The sequence below is a fragment of the Echiichthys vipera genome (genome assembly GCF_963691815.1).
Source record: "Echiichthys vipera genome assembly, chromosome: 5".
Lineage (NCBI taxonomy): Eukaryota > Metazoa > Chordata > Actinopteri > Perciformes > Trachinidae > Echiichthys > Echiichthys vipera.
Window position 1 is genome coordinate 4,837,315 of NC_139830.1, and position 14,142 is coordinate 4,851,456.

Sequence of the window (14,142 nt, forward strand, 5' to 3'; positions counted from 1 at the left end):
CTGTTTCCTGTGCCGTTCCTTAAGGCGGCGGGGTTGGATGAGTCTGCCGCTGAAGCTGCTCTGAAGCTCGTCCTGGGTTTCATGGAGGGGATGGGCGACGTTGTCCATGATCACCAGCAGTTTTGCCAGCATCCTGTGCTCCACCTCCTCCTCCAGGGTGACGAGCTTAGAGCCAACACAAATACAGTAGTTGGCTGTTTACACATGAGGACGACTGTTTTAAGTTACAGTCGAAATAGGGAAGCATCTTAAAAACATAATGTAACACATTTAAAACCGTGGAACTTAAACATGATGTTTTGGTTGCCATCTACAGAAGCCTTGGACGAAGTACTTAAAACGTCTATTAGCAGCTTTTCAATTAGGACACCGATGATTCTGAGGGGTTCTCTCAACTTAAAAATGTGTATCTTTGCAAAAAAATCCTATTTCTGAACTTAAATCCACGCAGCGTAATGTTAATTATTCCACTTAGTTCCATGTGCAATTAAAAAAGCAGAGTTCTTTGAAATTGGCACACTAGCTTTTCAAACAGACGAGGTTTATCTTGAAGATGAAGTGTTGACTTTCTCCCCCTGAGAGTTAGATGAGACGATCGCTGTCGTGTCTGTGCGCTAAATGTGAAGTGTGTGTGTGTCCTGCAGGTTCGGGGATTCCAGAGATGAAGACCATCCTCAGAGGAGTTGTGCTGAAGGAATACCTCACGTTCAAAACCTTCGTGGCCAAAGTCATCGGCCTCACGTGTGCTCTGGGCAGCGGCATGCCCCTGGGCAAGGAGGTAACACACGCACGCACGCATGCACAGTCACACATAAACACACATACACAGTCACACACACACACAGTCACATACACACACACACAGTCACACACATACACACATACACAGTCACACACACACACACACACAGTCACACACACACACAGTCACACACACACACAGTCACACACACACACAGTCTCACACACACACACAGTCTCACAGGCAGTCACACACGTACACAGTCACACTCACAGTCACAGTCACATACACACACACAGACATACACACAGTCACAGTCACACACACACAGTCACTCACAGTCACACACACACACACACACACACACACACACACACACACACACACACACACACACACACACACACACACACAGTCACATATCAGTCAGTGACACCAGTAAGTCCATTAATAAATGTCAAACGTGCATATATATGTCATGTTTGCAATTAAATGTATGTCTGCTACTTACACACACATAAACTGTCCATGACTCTGTGAAAAAAATCAATTTTTAATTTTCTACTTTGCCTCTTTATGTTTTGCATTTGCAGCAACTTTAACAGTTACGTTTGTCTTTTGCTGACACTGCTCATAAATCATAAATAAGTCATAGATCGTGGTCTTTACCTAGTCTGTAAAGTGTCCTGAGATAACTTTTGTTATCAGAATCAGAATCAGAATCAGGTTTATTGCCAGGCAATTTTCATTAAAAGGAATTTGACTTGATTTGACAGTGCCTACATAAATATAAACATGAACACAAGCAAACTTAACATATGGCATTGAATTATATACATGAAATATAAGTGAGTGTGTTTGTATGACCAGTGCAGGTGGTAGTGTGCAAGTTAAAGTGTCCAGTGAAAGGGGGGGTGTTAATATAACACCTGTGATTTGGGTACATTAATATAATGTATGAGTTCCAGATGTTGTTATGATTTGACACTATAAATAAAATTGAATTGATTCACAGCATGAAAAATTAGTTTGTAATAAAACACAGGTTTGAAAGATCCCTCCGCTGTGTTAGCGTAGAAATGCAGCTGACTGCGGCTTCAATTCAAATCATTATCAGGTAAAAAGGGAAAACTAGAAAAAGAATAAAACACAGAAGGCAAAACACACATAACAGGGCAAAGAACTTAGGAAACATGTGAGTTTTAAAACAGCTACTCATCGCCTGACTACATTCTTTATTACTCTGGGAAAATATTGTCAAATCACCTTTTGCTGTTGGCTTTGACACCAAATCCTCCAGCATCATCCTGAAAAGTGAACTCCTGCTGCTTTGTGCTGCAGACGCTGGTATCAAGAACTCTTTAAAACTGCACTGGGGTCTGTGGGCAAGTCGTGTAATCAGTCACCCGCGGACTGTGTAACTATCTAGAATCCGCGCATGCACACAGAACTTCTGTACTACATATATATATATGTGAACTTCCCGGGGAAGCGCAACCCTCCTCAGCTCATACACATTCCAGTTTCCTCCGCCGTCCCTGCAGCACGAATTACAAATGCTCCATAAACGGCCGACCACGGGGCCCATGTGCTTCGGTTCAGGTCGAGAGCAACGAGTGTGAAATCTGGAGATGGAGAAAAAAAGGAGTGTGCAGATTTGATTTGAGACCTTGGCTAAACCCGAAGGGAGGGAGAAGCGTGCGCGTGTGTGTGTGTCTGTGTGTGTGTGTGTGTGGTTTTGTGCGTGCGTGTGTGTGTGTGTGTGTGCGTGCGTGCGTGAAGTAGTGTACATCCCTATGTAGCAAAAACATTTTCAGGTAAGTATGGCATCCCCCAAAAGGCTGCCTAGCCTGAAGACATACCAGAAGGCTTATACATCTTCTCCTCACTCATGCACACACACACACACACACACACACACACACACACACACACACACACACACACACACACACACACACACACACACACAGCTCCACTTTGAACTGCATGCCCAGAATTTTAATATTAACTGCAAATTTTGGTTGTTGTGTTTTCAAAAAGTGCAACAAACTCAACCAGTCACACATTAACCTCTTTTATGTGTGTGTGTGTTTTCTCTCCGTCCTCTCAGGGTCCGTTTGTACATATCGCCAGTTTGTGCGCTGCTCTCCTCAGCAAGTTCATGTCCCTGTTTGGAGGAATCTATGAGGTAAGTCTTGCTCTTTTTTTACCAGGTCAATGCCTTTCTTCTTGCACTTCTGTCATTTCTGCTGCATTCAACTGCTTATTGTTTTAACCGTTTTTTATTATTTTTCTTCTCATATTTATTCCATATACATTGCACACTCCATACACCGTTTACTGTAAGAAACTATTTTAACCTCTTAAGTCAAACGCTTCAACGCTATAGCTGTTGGGCGCCTTTTTTCCCCTGGGTTTTGCCTCTCAGGGAGGAGAAATACAGGCCATCTTCAAACCGATCAATTTCAACTACTGAGGTCGCACTCACACTGTCCATCCGTACCGTGCCCAAGCACGTTTCACGGCTAAAGTCTAGTTAGTTTGACCAGTGTGAGTGCAACCGTACCGCGCCTAGGAGCGGTACGATTGCCGTCCATGGCCCGTTTAGGGAGAGGTGGGCTTTTGTGAAGTACGTTTGCACATGTACGAGCACGAGCATGCGCCTACGCCGGTTCTGAGGTCATTTCCTGTGCGCCTGTTGGGACATAGAAAAAAATAGGAGGGACCATGCACGGACATTTAAAACAATGGCGGTGAAAGGTTCACGTTGGTGTGATGCGGAGGTGGAGTGTTTACTGCAGATTTGGTCGATGAAAAGATTCAAAAACAGTCGACAAGACGCACAAAAACTCCGAGGTCTACGGAAAGATCTGGAAACAAAGCCACGCATCGCCATGACGTCATCAATTCGTGTGATGTGTTACGGCGTGATGACGTATAGGCAGCAAGTAGCATTCACCGAGGCCCAGGTAGTGTGAGTACAAACGGGCCTGGAGGGGGGGGCAAGGATCCTAAAGCACGGGGCACGGTACGGAGGCAAAGTGGAAGTGCGCCCTGAGCTGGCGTAGGTGATAACAGGACTTGGTTTAATTCTTTAGTGCGGTTGAATCATTGCAAACCCGATCAAATATTCATAATGTAACAAAAACATGAGCCTTTTTTTGGCCACTTGAGGGCAGCAGAAGAAACGTTGGTGTACTCGTTCGCGACAAAGTTGCTTGTTTACACATCTACTTAAGGAGCAGCATCATTTTCTGTTTGAAGTTGTGTTTCTGATGAAAGAAGATAAAGCTTTAAGTTATTTTGCATCAATGCCTCGAAAAAAAAGCAGCTGGTTTATCTTCAGTCAGTGCTCACAGAATGAATGATGGAGAGGATTGCGTCTGGAGAAGGGGAGGAAGCTTTCCATGCGTCGGAGGGAGCGTGAAAGAGAGAGGAAGTATTGAAAGATGATGACAAGCAGGTGAATCGCCAGAGAAACTGTAGGAAAAAATAAACGAGAACGAAGACGAATGTGGATCTAATTTCAAACGCTGATGCACCCTGATGCTTCTTTGTCATATTTGACTCAGTGTGTCCATCTTCTTTGGTCCTCTGATGCCTCTGAGCAGAGAGACATGAATCAACACTTCACCTGAGATCCCCTCTATTAAAAAGTGGAGAAATAGTTGCATTTTTCCTCTTTTTCCTCAGCACTCAATTCCTCTCATGCTATGTTAAGTCAACAGCCCGTAATACTGCATTTTATAAATGTTTAATCGGTATGTTATTTGTCAGCAAATTAGATCTTTTCCATCTTCAAATCTAATGTTTCCCAGAGAGAAACGAGGCGCGGTAGAGATGGGAAAAGAGGCAGATCGAGGAGGGAAAAGTAAAGCTATATCATTTTCTCATGCCTTTTCCTTTTTCTTCTTCTTCTCCGTCTTCTCTTGTCCACTGGGATTGGAGTTTGGGAGCTGGAAGAAGGCAGATAACTCATCTCTCTTTCCTGAAGATGAGAGTAACCTCTCCTGAGGGAAGAGATGGGGGGGAAGATGGGAGGGTTTGAAGCGAGTACACAGGCTACGGAGCCACAGAGTCCCCACGCTGCAGCTCCAGTACGTCCTCAAACCAAAGGAAGAAACTGGCAAAACTAATATCTTGATGTGATTTCTCCTATGATCTGTCCATCCATGTTCATGTCATGAGGGTGGAGGAAAAAATCTGAAATCATTTTGAGCCTTTGAACATTGATGCATTTTAGATGCTCAGGTTTTGCTTCAGCAGGAGATAAATGGTGAGAAAACTGGGATTTTGTTTGTGTGTTCAATATTGATTTGATTAGGGATATTTTAGTTACACAGTCTGTATCCTCAAAGCAATTTCAGTCAAAAGCAACTGGACTTGGTCCCAGCCTGGTCCTGGTCCTGGTCCTGGTCCTGGTCCAGTCCCAGCCTGGTCCTGGTCCTGGTCCAGTCCCAGCCTGGTCAGATGCGTACATGAACTGATGAAGCCTCTTGGATGAGAGGTGAGACGTCTTCCTAGACAAACAACCAGTCCAGTTGCTTTTGACTGAAATTGCTTTGAGGAGAACGACGACCTGGACAAATGAGAACATTCACAGGCTTACACAATCTGAATATGAAATCTGAATATATGAAAGAGAACTAATGCTGTAAATTGTACAAGGAATCCTCTAAAGCCGGCGTAGGTTTGTGGCAATAGAAGGAAAAGGAGATGAAAAGGAAGGACAGAAAATGTGGGATTAGGGGAATAAAGGCAAAACTTTATAAAGTTCAAAAGACAGTTAGAGCACAATCAACGTCTTTCAACGTATTCTCATCAACAGCATCGCACGATATCTTACGAAAAGTCCGCACAAAGATTCGTATGATATCTTAGGAAACGTAGGGAGGTGTTCCAGGCACGTCCATGTCCTTGACTTATACTGTATGCAGGTAACAGGGAGCTGAGACTTTGTAATCCCATCTGGGGCTCGACTAAAGACAAACGTATCAAGCTAAAGCCAAGATGCCAAAGATACTATTTCTGATTAAAAATACTGTAATTTTTGGTAAAACAGGCCACAAGCGGCCTAAATGTGTTTTCTCAGAAGGGGGGCTGGAGTCTCCCTTAGAGAGAGGGGGAGAAGTTCAGCATCCGTGAGGAACTCGGAGTAGAGCCGCTGCTCCTTTGCGTTGAAAGGAGCCAGTTGAGATGGTTCAGGCATCTAGTAAGGATGAACCCTGGGCGCCACCCTAAGGAGGTGTTCCAGGCACGTCCAGCTGGGAGGATGCCTGGGGGAAGACCCAGGACCAGGTGGAGAGATTAGATCTCCACACTGGCCTGGGAACGCCTCAGGATCCCCCAGTTAGAGCTGGTTAATGTGGCCCGGGAAAGGGAAGTTTGGGGTCCCCTGCTAGAGTTGCTGCCCCTGCAACCGGACCCCAGATAAGAGGATGAAGATGAGAGATGAGAATTGATTTTAATTGGAAAATTTAGTATTTTCAAACCCAGCCCGAGTCTTCCAGTGTGTCTCAAACTATAAATGTTGTGACAAACATAAGTTTACAACCTTCTGTAAACACATTCTGTCTCGTACTGTAAAATCTGTCTATTTGTCATCTTTGGTGGATCATCACCATCCTCATCCTCCACATTGTCCCCCTCTCACCCCTCTGTTATTCTTTCCCGCTCTTCCCTCCCTTTCGTGAGTGTTGTGCTGCATTTTATTGCATATTAATGCCGAGAGCGCGTGTGCGTGTGTGAAGTGTCCCTCTGCAGCGGGATCTGGTCCTCTCAGAGTTTGAAGTACAGTATGCTAATGGAGCCCGTGGGCTGTAAAACACAGCTCTTTGATAGCTCGGTGTACTTGAAATATAAAGAGGGATGAGTACTCCAACACACGTGGAAGACGCCATTGTTTGAAAAAGGCAGATCTAATTGGAAAAATGTTTTTATCAGATCCATGAAGGTTGGTTGAGTTGAAGTGTTGGTGCTAAATCTCTGGTAATTAGGTGAACATCTATTGTTACTTGATTAGAACTGTAGCTTCACTGTGTGTCTTACTCCTATGCTTCCTGAAGGAGCCTGGTCTTGTAGGGTTTAAGGTAATTCAATCTAACAATTCCCAGCATGCACCACAATCCATGTCCCACCTATCCCCCCTCACTGGTGTCCAATGGTTTCAAACTGCAGAAAAAGTGTTTATTCCAGTATCCAGGGACCAGATCATGTTTGTAATTGGGCTTTTGTTCAGCGATCGCGGGTGTCACTTTAATGAAACGGTGTCCACCAAGACAGTTTTTTTGGCCCCAGTGGAAAACACCCAGCTCGGAGCAGTGTTTCACCCGGTTGAACATTTCTGAACTCTCAGCAGAAAGAAACGATCTGTGCTCGTCGCAGAATCGTTGAAGCTGCTATCAGGAAAAAACAACACTCCCAGTTAGATTTAGGGCGCACTCACACTGTCCTTCCGCACCGGGCCAAAACAGGTTTTACGGGTCAAGCCTAGAGCGTTTTTTCCAGTGTGAGTGCAACCGCTCGGCGCATAACTGCGGCCAGCTAGCCATCCACGGCCCGTCTGAGAGAGGTGGGCTTTTGTAGAGCGCGTTTGCACGTGTACGAGCACGAGCGTGCGCACGTGTACGAGCACGAGGCCTACGGTGGTTCTGACTTCATTTATGTGCGCCTGTTGGGACATAGAAAATAGAAGGAGGGACCATGCGCGGACATTCAACAACAACAACAATGGCGGTGAAAGGTTCACGTTGGTGTGATGCGGAGGTGGAGTGTTTACTGCAGATTTGGTCGATGAAAAGATTCAAAAACAGTCGACAAGACGCACAAAAACTCTGAGGTCTACGGAAAGATTTGTAAATAAAGAGACTCATCACGATGACGTAATCAATGCGTGTGACGTGTTACGTCGTGATGACGTATGGACAGCGAGAAGCATTCGCCGAGGCCCAGGTAGTGTGAGTACAAACGGGCCAGGAGGGGGGGCCAAGTACCCTAAAGCACAGGGTGCATGCGGAAGGACAGTGTGAGTGCGCCCTGAGTTCATCTAGAGACGGCGTGCAGATTGTTTTCAACTCATCGACCAAAGAAACAATAGTTTTCAACCCCTCAACATGAAGTCACTACGTTTTGTCACCCCATAGTTTGAAAATCATCACAATATCATCACGCCATGTACTGTACATTTCTACGTCTGCTTCCTTTAACTCATCATCCTTTAACTCATCATTGACACTGAGTGAAAGAATACTTGGATTCTACAGTATGTGTTTATAACTTCCCTTATTTCATCAAATAGAAATGTTTAATGTTTCTGCTGCATCATATCCGACACAATAACTATCCTGACACAGTTGGTGTCTTTGGAAACGGCACTAGAATTGAATATGGGGTCACAGATGTTGCATTCGCTCGTATTTAGAAGTCATGAGTGGTGTTTTTTCTTATTTTTTCTAGTTTTGCTCCTCGCACTGCTAAAGTTTTTATATTTTTCGTCAGCTGATTTCTGTCACAGAAAGTCAGTTCTGCAATGTAAAATTCTCATTTTTTTTTTACTTTACTGGGTGATATATTAATAAATTCCACTTTCCTAAGGAACAAAGCAAAATAACCTTATATAGCGTCTGCAAAAGGGGCCTTTAAACTATAGGCCAATGATCAAACCTCATTAATGCACACCTTTTAAGTTTGCTGAATCTGACTGTGAAAAAAATAGGGTAAGATTAGTATAAGAACAGGAAAATGATCTTGCATAAGGCCTAATATTTGGCAGCAGGACATGTTTGTAATGACTGACTCGCTTGTAGTGGTCAGAGAAGATGAGTGTGTCTATCTTTGTTCAACAAAAGGGAATTAAAGTTGGAGGAAGAAGTGGAACTATTCGAGCCGGCTTGTTTAAATATTCTTTCCGGATTAACACGTTTTGCCGTGTAAGCTATATTTGCGATATGTCTCTTGACCATCCCTTCGTATCACTACTGGTACCATCTTTCTGTCTCTGTGTGTGAAAGCTGCAGTGCGGCATGCTTATTGAGAGCTCCACACTGTGAGTTTGAAAGAGTGGGATAAGCCACTGAGTGTACAGTCAAAGGGAAAAGCACACACACACACACACACACACATATACATACGCATACACACACACACACACACACACTAACCTCTCTTTATCACTGTCATGCTGCTTTTAAGGAAGCCAGTCTCATAGGAATGAAGGTAAGTAAGCACAGGCATGTATAGAAAACTCACTTTCCCAGAATGCACCCTGCTGTCATGCAGCTCGTTCTGTCTTACTGCGTGTTGCACTGCAACTCCTCATCTGATGGAAACTCATTATCATTCTCTTAAAGACAGAGTTATGGATTCTGCAGTCGACTATGCAAGTTAAGGTGTTATTTAAGAGCTTTTGAAGCTTTTCATTTATTTTTGAACATTTGAGAAAAAGAAATAAAGAGATATAGAAAGATAAAACAGAAACATTTTGCTTTTTTGGTGAATAACTAAACCAAACAAAGTAAATGAACCAACACAATATACTTTACTTACATAAGCATGCATTCATTTCCATTTGTAATGGATTCCATAATGTCATGTTTCGCCCTATTGCCCATTCGATGCATATTCATGGAAGTAATTTATAACTAAAGCTTTTAATTAAAGCCAACTTCACCTTTAAAATGTGATGAAATAGTTCTTTACTGAACTGTCACTCATAGTTCTTTACTTTTGTCAGCAGTTTAAAGAGTTTGTCTGTATAGTTATATTTTAATGTGTTCAGATTTTACCTTGTTATGTTTCTCTGAAGCACTGTGTTGCTCAACGTATCAAAGACATGTAACCGTATCTGTGTGTGTGTGTGTGTGTGTGTGTGTGTGTGTGTGTGTTTCAGAATGAGTCGAGAAACATTGAGATGCTAGCGGCGGCCTGCGCTGTGGGAGTGGGCTGCTGTTTTGCCGCCCCCATAGGAGGTGAGTCTCCAGAGGAAAATACACGTGCATCATATATGAATATCATATACATGAGCTTTATGTCACTCAGTGGGGAGATCGTAGTGAAGGCATCTATAATACCACCTCGTGTTATATCGAGGGCTTCAGTTCATGCTTGTACACATCTCCCAACATCTGTTAGTGTGAGTGACATGGTATATTTTACAGCTCTCCATTACATTGTTCAGCTAATGATAAGGCAGCTAAAGGGACATTATGGTATCATAAATAAAGATCACGCTCCAACAACTGTGACACCCTTGTTCCAACAAATACGTAGGGCTGATTCATGATGTTGCATCATTCTTGTCATTGTCACTGAAACATATATGAAAGACATCAAGGTGTGATTTTATTTTTTTGCGAGGATCTATACCAAGGAGCCAGTTAAGGTGGTTCAGGATCATCTGGTAAGGATGAACCCTGGGCGCCTCCCTAGGGAGGTGTTCCAGGCACGTCCAGCTGGAAGGAGGCCTCGGGGAAGACCCAGGACCAGGTGGAGAGATTATATCTCCACACTGGCCTGGGAACGCCTCAGGATCCCCCAGTTAGAGCTGGTTAATGTGGCCCGGGAAAGGGAAGTTTGGGGTTCCCCTGCTGGAGCTGCTGCCCCCGTGACCCGACCCCAGATAAACGGATGAAGGAGGGATGAGATCTATACCACACAAATATCTCTGTAGAGTACGATTTTGCGTTATATGCCGATTATTTTCCCCCCTGCGATCGCACCAGTCCATGTTGCTAATTCGATATGCTCCATGTTTATTGCCAATTTACTTATTTAACGTGTAACTTAACGTGGAGCGTGGACTGGTGGCTGGAGAGGTGCCAGTTCATCTCCTGAGCACTGCCGAGGTGCTATTGAGGAAGGCACCGAACCCCCAACTGCTCGGGGCGCCGGTCACTGGCAGCCCCCTCGCTCCAACATCTCTCCATTAATTGCATGTATATAGGTCCTGTCTGTGCACGTGTGTGTATTTCGGGCCTGTGTGTGTAACATGAATAATGATAATAGAGTGAAAAAATCGAATTTCCCCGTTGCGGGACTAATAAAGGAATTCTTCTTCTTCTTCTTCTTCTTCTCCTACTGCATCATTTCAGAAGAGAGGGGCTGCCCACTTCAGATTAGAGGGCGTTAACATTTTTAAATCTGATGAGATCGAGACGTCACAACTGGTCAACTCTGCCACATCATTGGACCTTTTTTTTATACAGTCTATGCAGTGGAGGCTGATTTAAGACAGTAAGGGGCGCGTTGAGGGGGCATTTTCAATCCGTGAAAGGCTGATTTTAACACATTTGGTGAGAAATATTAGTCAATATTAACACCAGCATTGATGTGTTTCATCACATTAAAGTCAGAGTCCCTTTAGCTTACAGCTCAAAAAACATGCTTCAGTGCAAAACCTCTTTAAAGTCTTTTATTTTGGTGAAATACTTGATATTTGAACCAACACCACACGCACTGATTGGACGACTAGCAGACGGTGAGGAGATATCTGCTGAATTTGATTCATAAAAAAGTGTATTGGGTTAGAATTGCAAACTCCACCTTTAAGATCCTTGCGTATTCATATTTTAAATGGTGTATAAATGTACCTCACGCCCTCTGGGGCAACAACACCATTATCTCTACCTGACATGAGTCTTTTTGTACTCTATTATTAATCATGCGTGACTTCTGTGGGTCCTTTATGGCGTAGAGTGCATAATGGCTTCAACTGTGTCCAATTGATTTATAATGGTATGCAATGTGTGTGTGTGTGTGTGTGTGTGTGTGTTCCAGGTGTGTTGTTCAGTATTGAAGTAACATCCACGTTCTTTGCGGTGAGGAACTATTGGAGAGGTTTCTTCGCTGCTACCTTCAGTGCCTTCATCTTCAGAGTGCTGGCTGTGTGGAACAAAGACGAAGGTAAGGAGGATCTATGTTGTATGTTGATGAAAGTATGGGGGGAACAATTCACAAAATAAAAAACTCCAGTGACTGTCGTTAAGGCTCAATAGAGCACTTACGAAGTCGAAACCTGCTTCCCACCAACGACTGTCACTCTAACGACGGTCGTTGGCACTTGGAGCACAAAGGGTTCCAGTGACTTCATCGGCCTTGTGAGAGGTTAAATACCTGGATCTCACACCAGTTAGGGCGCACTCACACTGTCCATCCGTACCGTGCCCCGTGCTTTAGGGTCCTTGTCCCCCCTCCAGACCCGTTTGTACTCACACTACCTGGGCCTCGGAGAATGCTTCTTGCTGCCTATACGTCATCACGCCGTAACACGTCACACGCATTGATTGACGTCATCGCGATGTGTCGCTTTGTTTCCAAATCTTTCCGTAGACCTCAGAGTTTTTGTGCGTCTTGTCGACTGTTTTTGAATCTTTTCATCGACCAAATCTGCAGTAAACACTCCACCTCCGCATCACACCAACGTGAACCTTTCACCGCCATTGTTTTAAATGTCCGCGCATGGTCCGTCCTTCTTTTTTCTATGTCCAAACAGGCGCACATGAAATGACGTCAGAGCCGCCGTAGGCCTCGTGCTCGTACACATGCGCATGCTCGTGCTCGTACATGTGCAGACGTGCTTTACTAAAGCCCACCTCTCCCAAACGCTCTGTGGCCGGCAAGCTGGCCACAGCTAGGCGCGGTACGGTTGCACTCACACTGGTCAAACGAACTAGACTATATCCGTAAAACCTGTTTGGGCACGGTACGAATGGACAGTGTGAGTGCGCCCTTAGTTGGTCCAGTCCCAGCCTGGTCAGAAGCGTACATGAACTGATGAAGCCTCTTGGATGAGAGGTGAAACAAATAACCGAGTCCAGTTGCTTTGGACTGAAATTGCTTTGGGGATAACGATGACCTGGACACATGAGAACATTCACAGGCTTCCATGAAAGCAGTAAACTGAGGATAACTGAGGGTGGAGGCCAGCACCAAAGGTGGAGATTTGTAGCTGCCGCAGCTGAAAACTATCCAGTAGTTTTACTTTCCAGATGCTCACAGCCAATCATACGTCTTCCTCAGGATTTCCAGAGCCTCGTTAGCACCAAGTTTTTGACATTTTCTCCAGGTCCGTGTGTTTACGAGGCTGTGGTTAGGAGTTCTGCTCAGCACCTCCGTGATGAGCTGAACTTTTTTCATTGCTTCTCAATCGTTACCTTTCATTAGTGACAGAACTTTGACTGCACTGCGTCCGAGAGCCTGGGCCGTATTTTTGTAAACCTTGTCTTGTGATTTGAATGCTTGCTCCGGCAGTTGTTGTCTTGCCCTGACTCCTGCTGTACTTTCTTTCTCCAGAGACCATCACGGCCCTTTTTAAAACACGTTTCCGACTCGACTTCCCCTTTGACCTACAGGAGCTTCCTGCCTTCGCCGTCATTGGGTGAGTCTTTACAGGTGGTTTTAAAAAACAAAAAATGAAAAGGAGAGTGAGCCATCAATTCAAAACCATCAGAGATCTATAGCCTTAGATATGTATAAGCTCTACACACTGGACCCAACATTAACGCTGGGTTGGGTTTGCAATAGAAGCCCATAGAAGGGGCAGCCAATGGCACAGTGGTTAGAGCAATCGCCCTATGTAAAAAGGCTGAAGGTCCTTGATGCGGTGGCCGCAGGTTTGACTCCGACCTGCAGCCTTTTGATGCATGTCTCCCCCTTCCTCTCTCTCACCCCATTTCCTCTCTGTCCTATCTAATAAAAGGCTTGAAAACTGCCAAAAAAAAGTCCACAGAAAACTTCAAATGAATTCAAACACTGAGTCATTGTTTTTGCACATCTCACTGTTCTGACAGGTGTTCCCATTTAACCGTGACTGCAGCATAGATCATCATCAAATATTATTCAGGAACTTCATTCGCTGCAGCTTGTGACAGCGTTACATCAGGGTAGCCTGTGTGAGTCACCAAACATGGATAATTTAGCCGGAAAACAGTTGCTGGCGCACTGAGGGGTGTCTTATTTTATCCTGCCTTAGCCTGAGGGCTCCTCCGTGGCTGTGAATGAGACCGGGGGCTCCCGGAGAGAAGCTGGAGCTGGTGAAGAGACGCTCGCCCTTCCTCTCTCTCCCTCTCTCTCAGATGTAAAACGTGGAGACTCCTCTAGAGAAGAAAATCCCTCTCTTTTGTTGTTCATATTTCTCCTGTTTGTTGTTTTTGTCCAGTGGTGTTAACACCCACTGCTGCGTCAGTCACTCGTACATACAGTACATTTAACACTGCCTCTCTGTGCTATAGTGTGTCTGCGTTGTGATGCATCCGTGTCGCTTCTATCTTCTCCTGACGTTAGCTGTCAAGCGGGGAAAGTGTCTCAGTCAACTAGGCCACAAAGAGTTTGTTCTGTGCTTCATGCTGCCAAGGGCACGTCTTTGAAGAGACACACACATTTACACCTTTGGACCTCAGAGG

At 44.7% G+C, this 14,142-nt stretch overlaps 1 protein-coding gene across 4 annotated transcripts in view; it reads left to right on the forward strand.

Moving 5' to 3' along the window:
• The window catches only part of LOC310947256 (chloride channel protein 2-like), a 177,887-nt gene that overhangs the window by 93,306 nt on the left and 70,439 nt on the right, over positions 1-14,142 (forward strand). For all 4 annotated transcript variants that reach the window (XM_083914027.1, XM_083914029.1, XM_083914028.1 and 1 more), the window contains 5 exons: positions 645-778; positions 2,856-2,933; positions 9,633-9,711; positions 11,519-11,644; positions 13,034-13,118. In XM_083914027.1, coding sequence (XP_083770153.1) covers positions 645-778; positions 2,856-2,933; positions 9,633-9,711; positions 11,519-11,644; positions 13,034-13,118 — 502 coding nt within the window. The remainder of the gene's footprint in view (positions 1-644; positions 779-2,855; positions 2,934-9,632; positions 9,712-11,518; positions 11,645-13,033; positions 13,119-14,142) is intronic.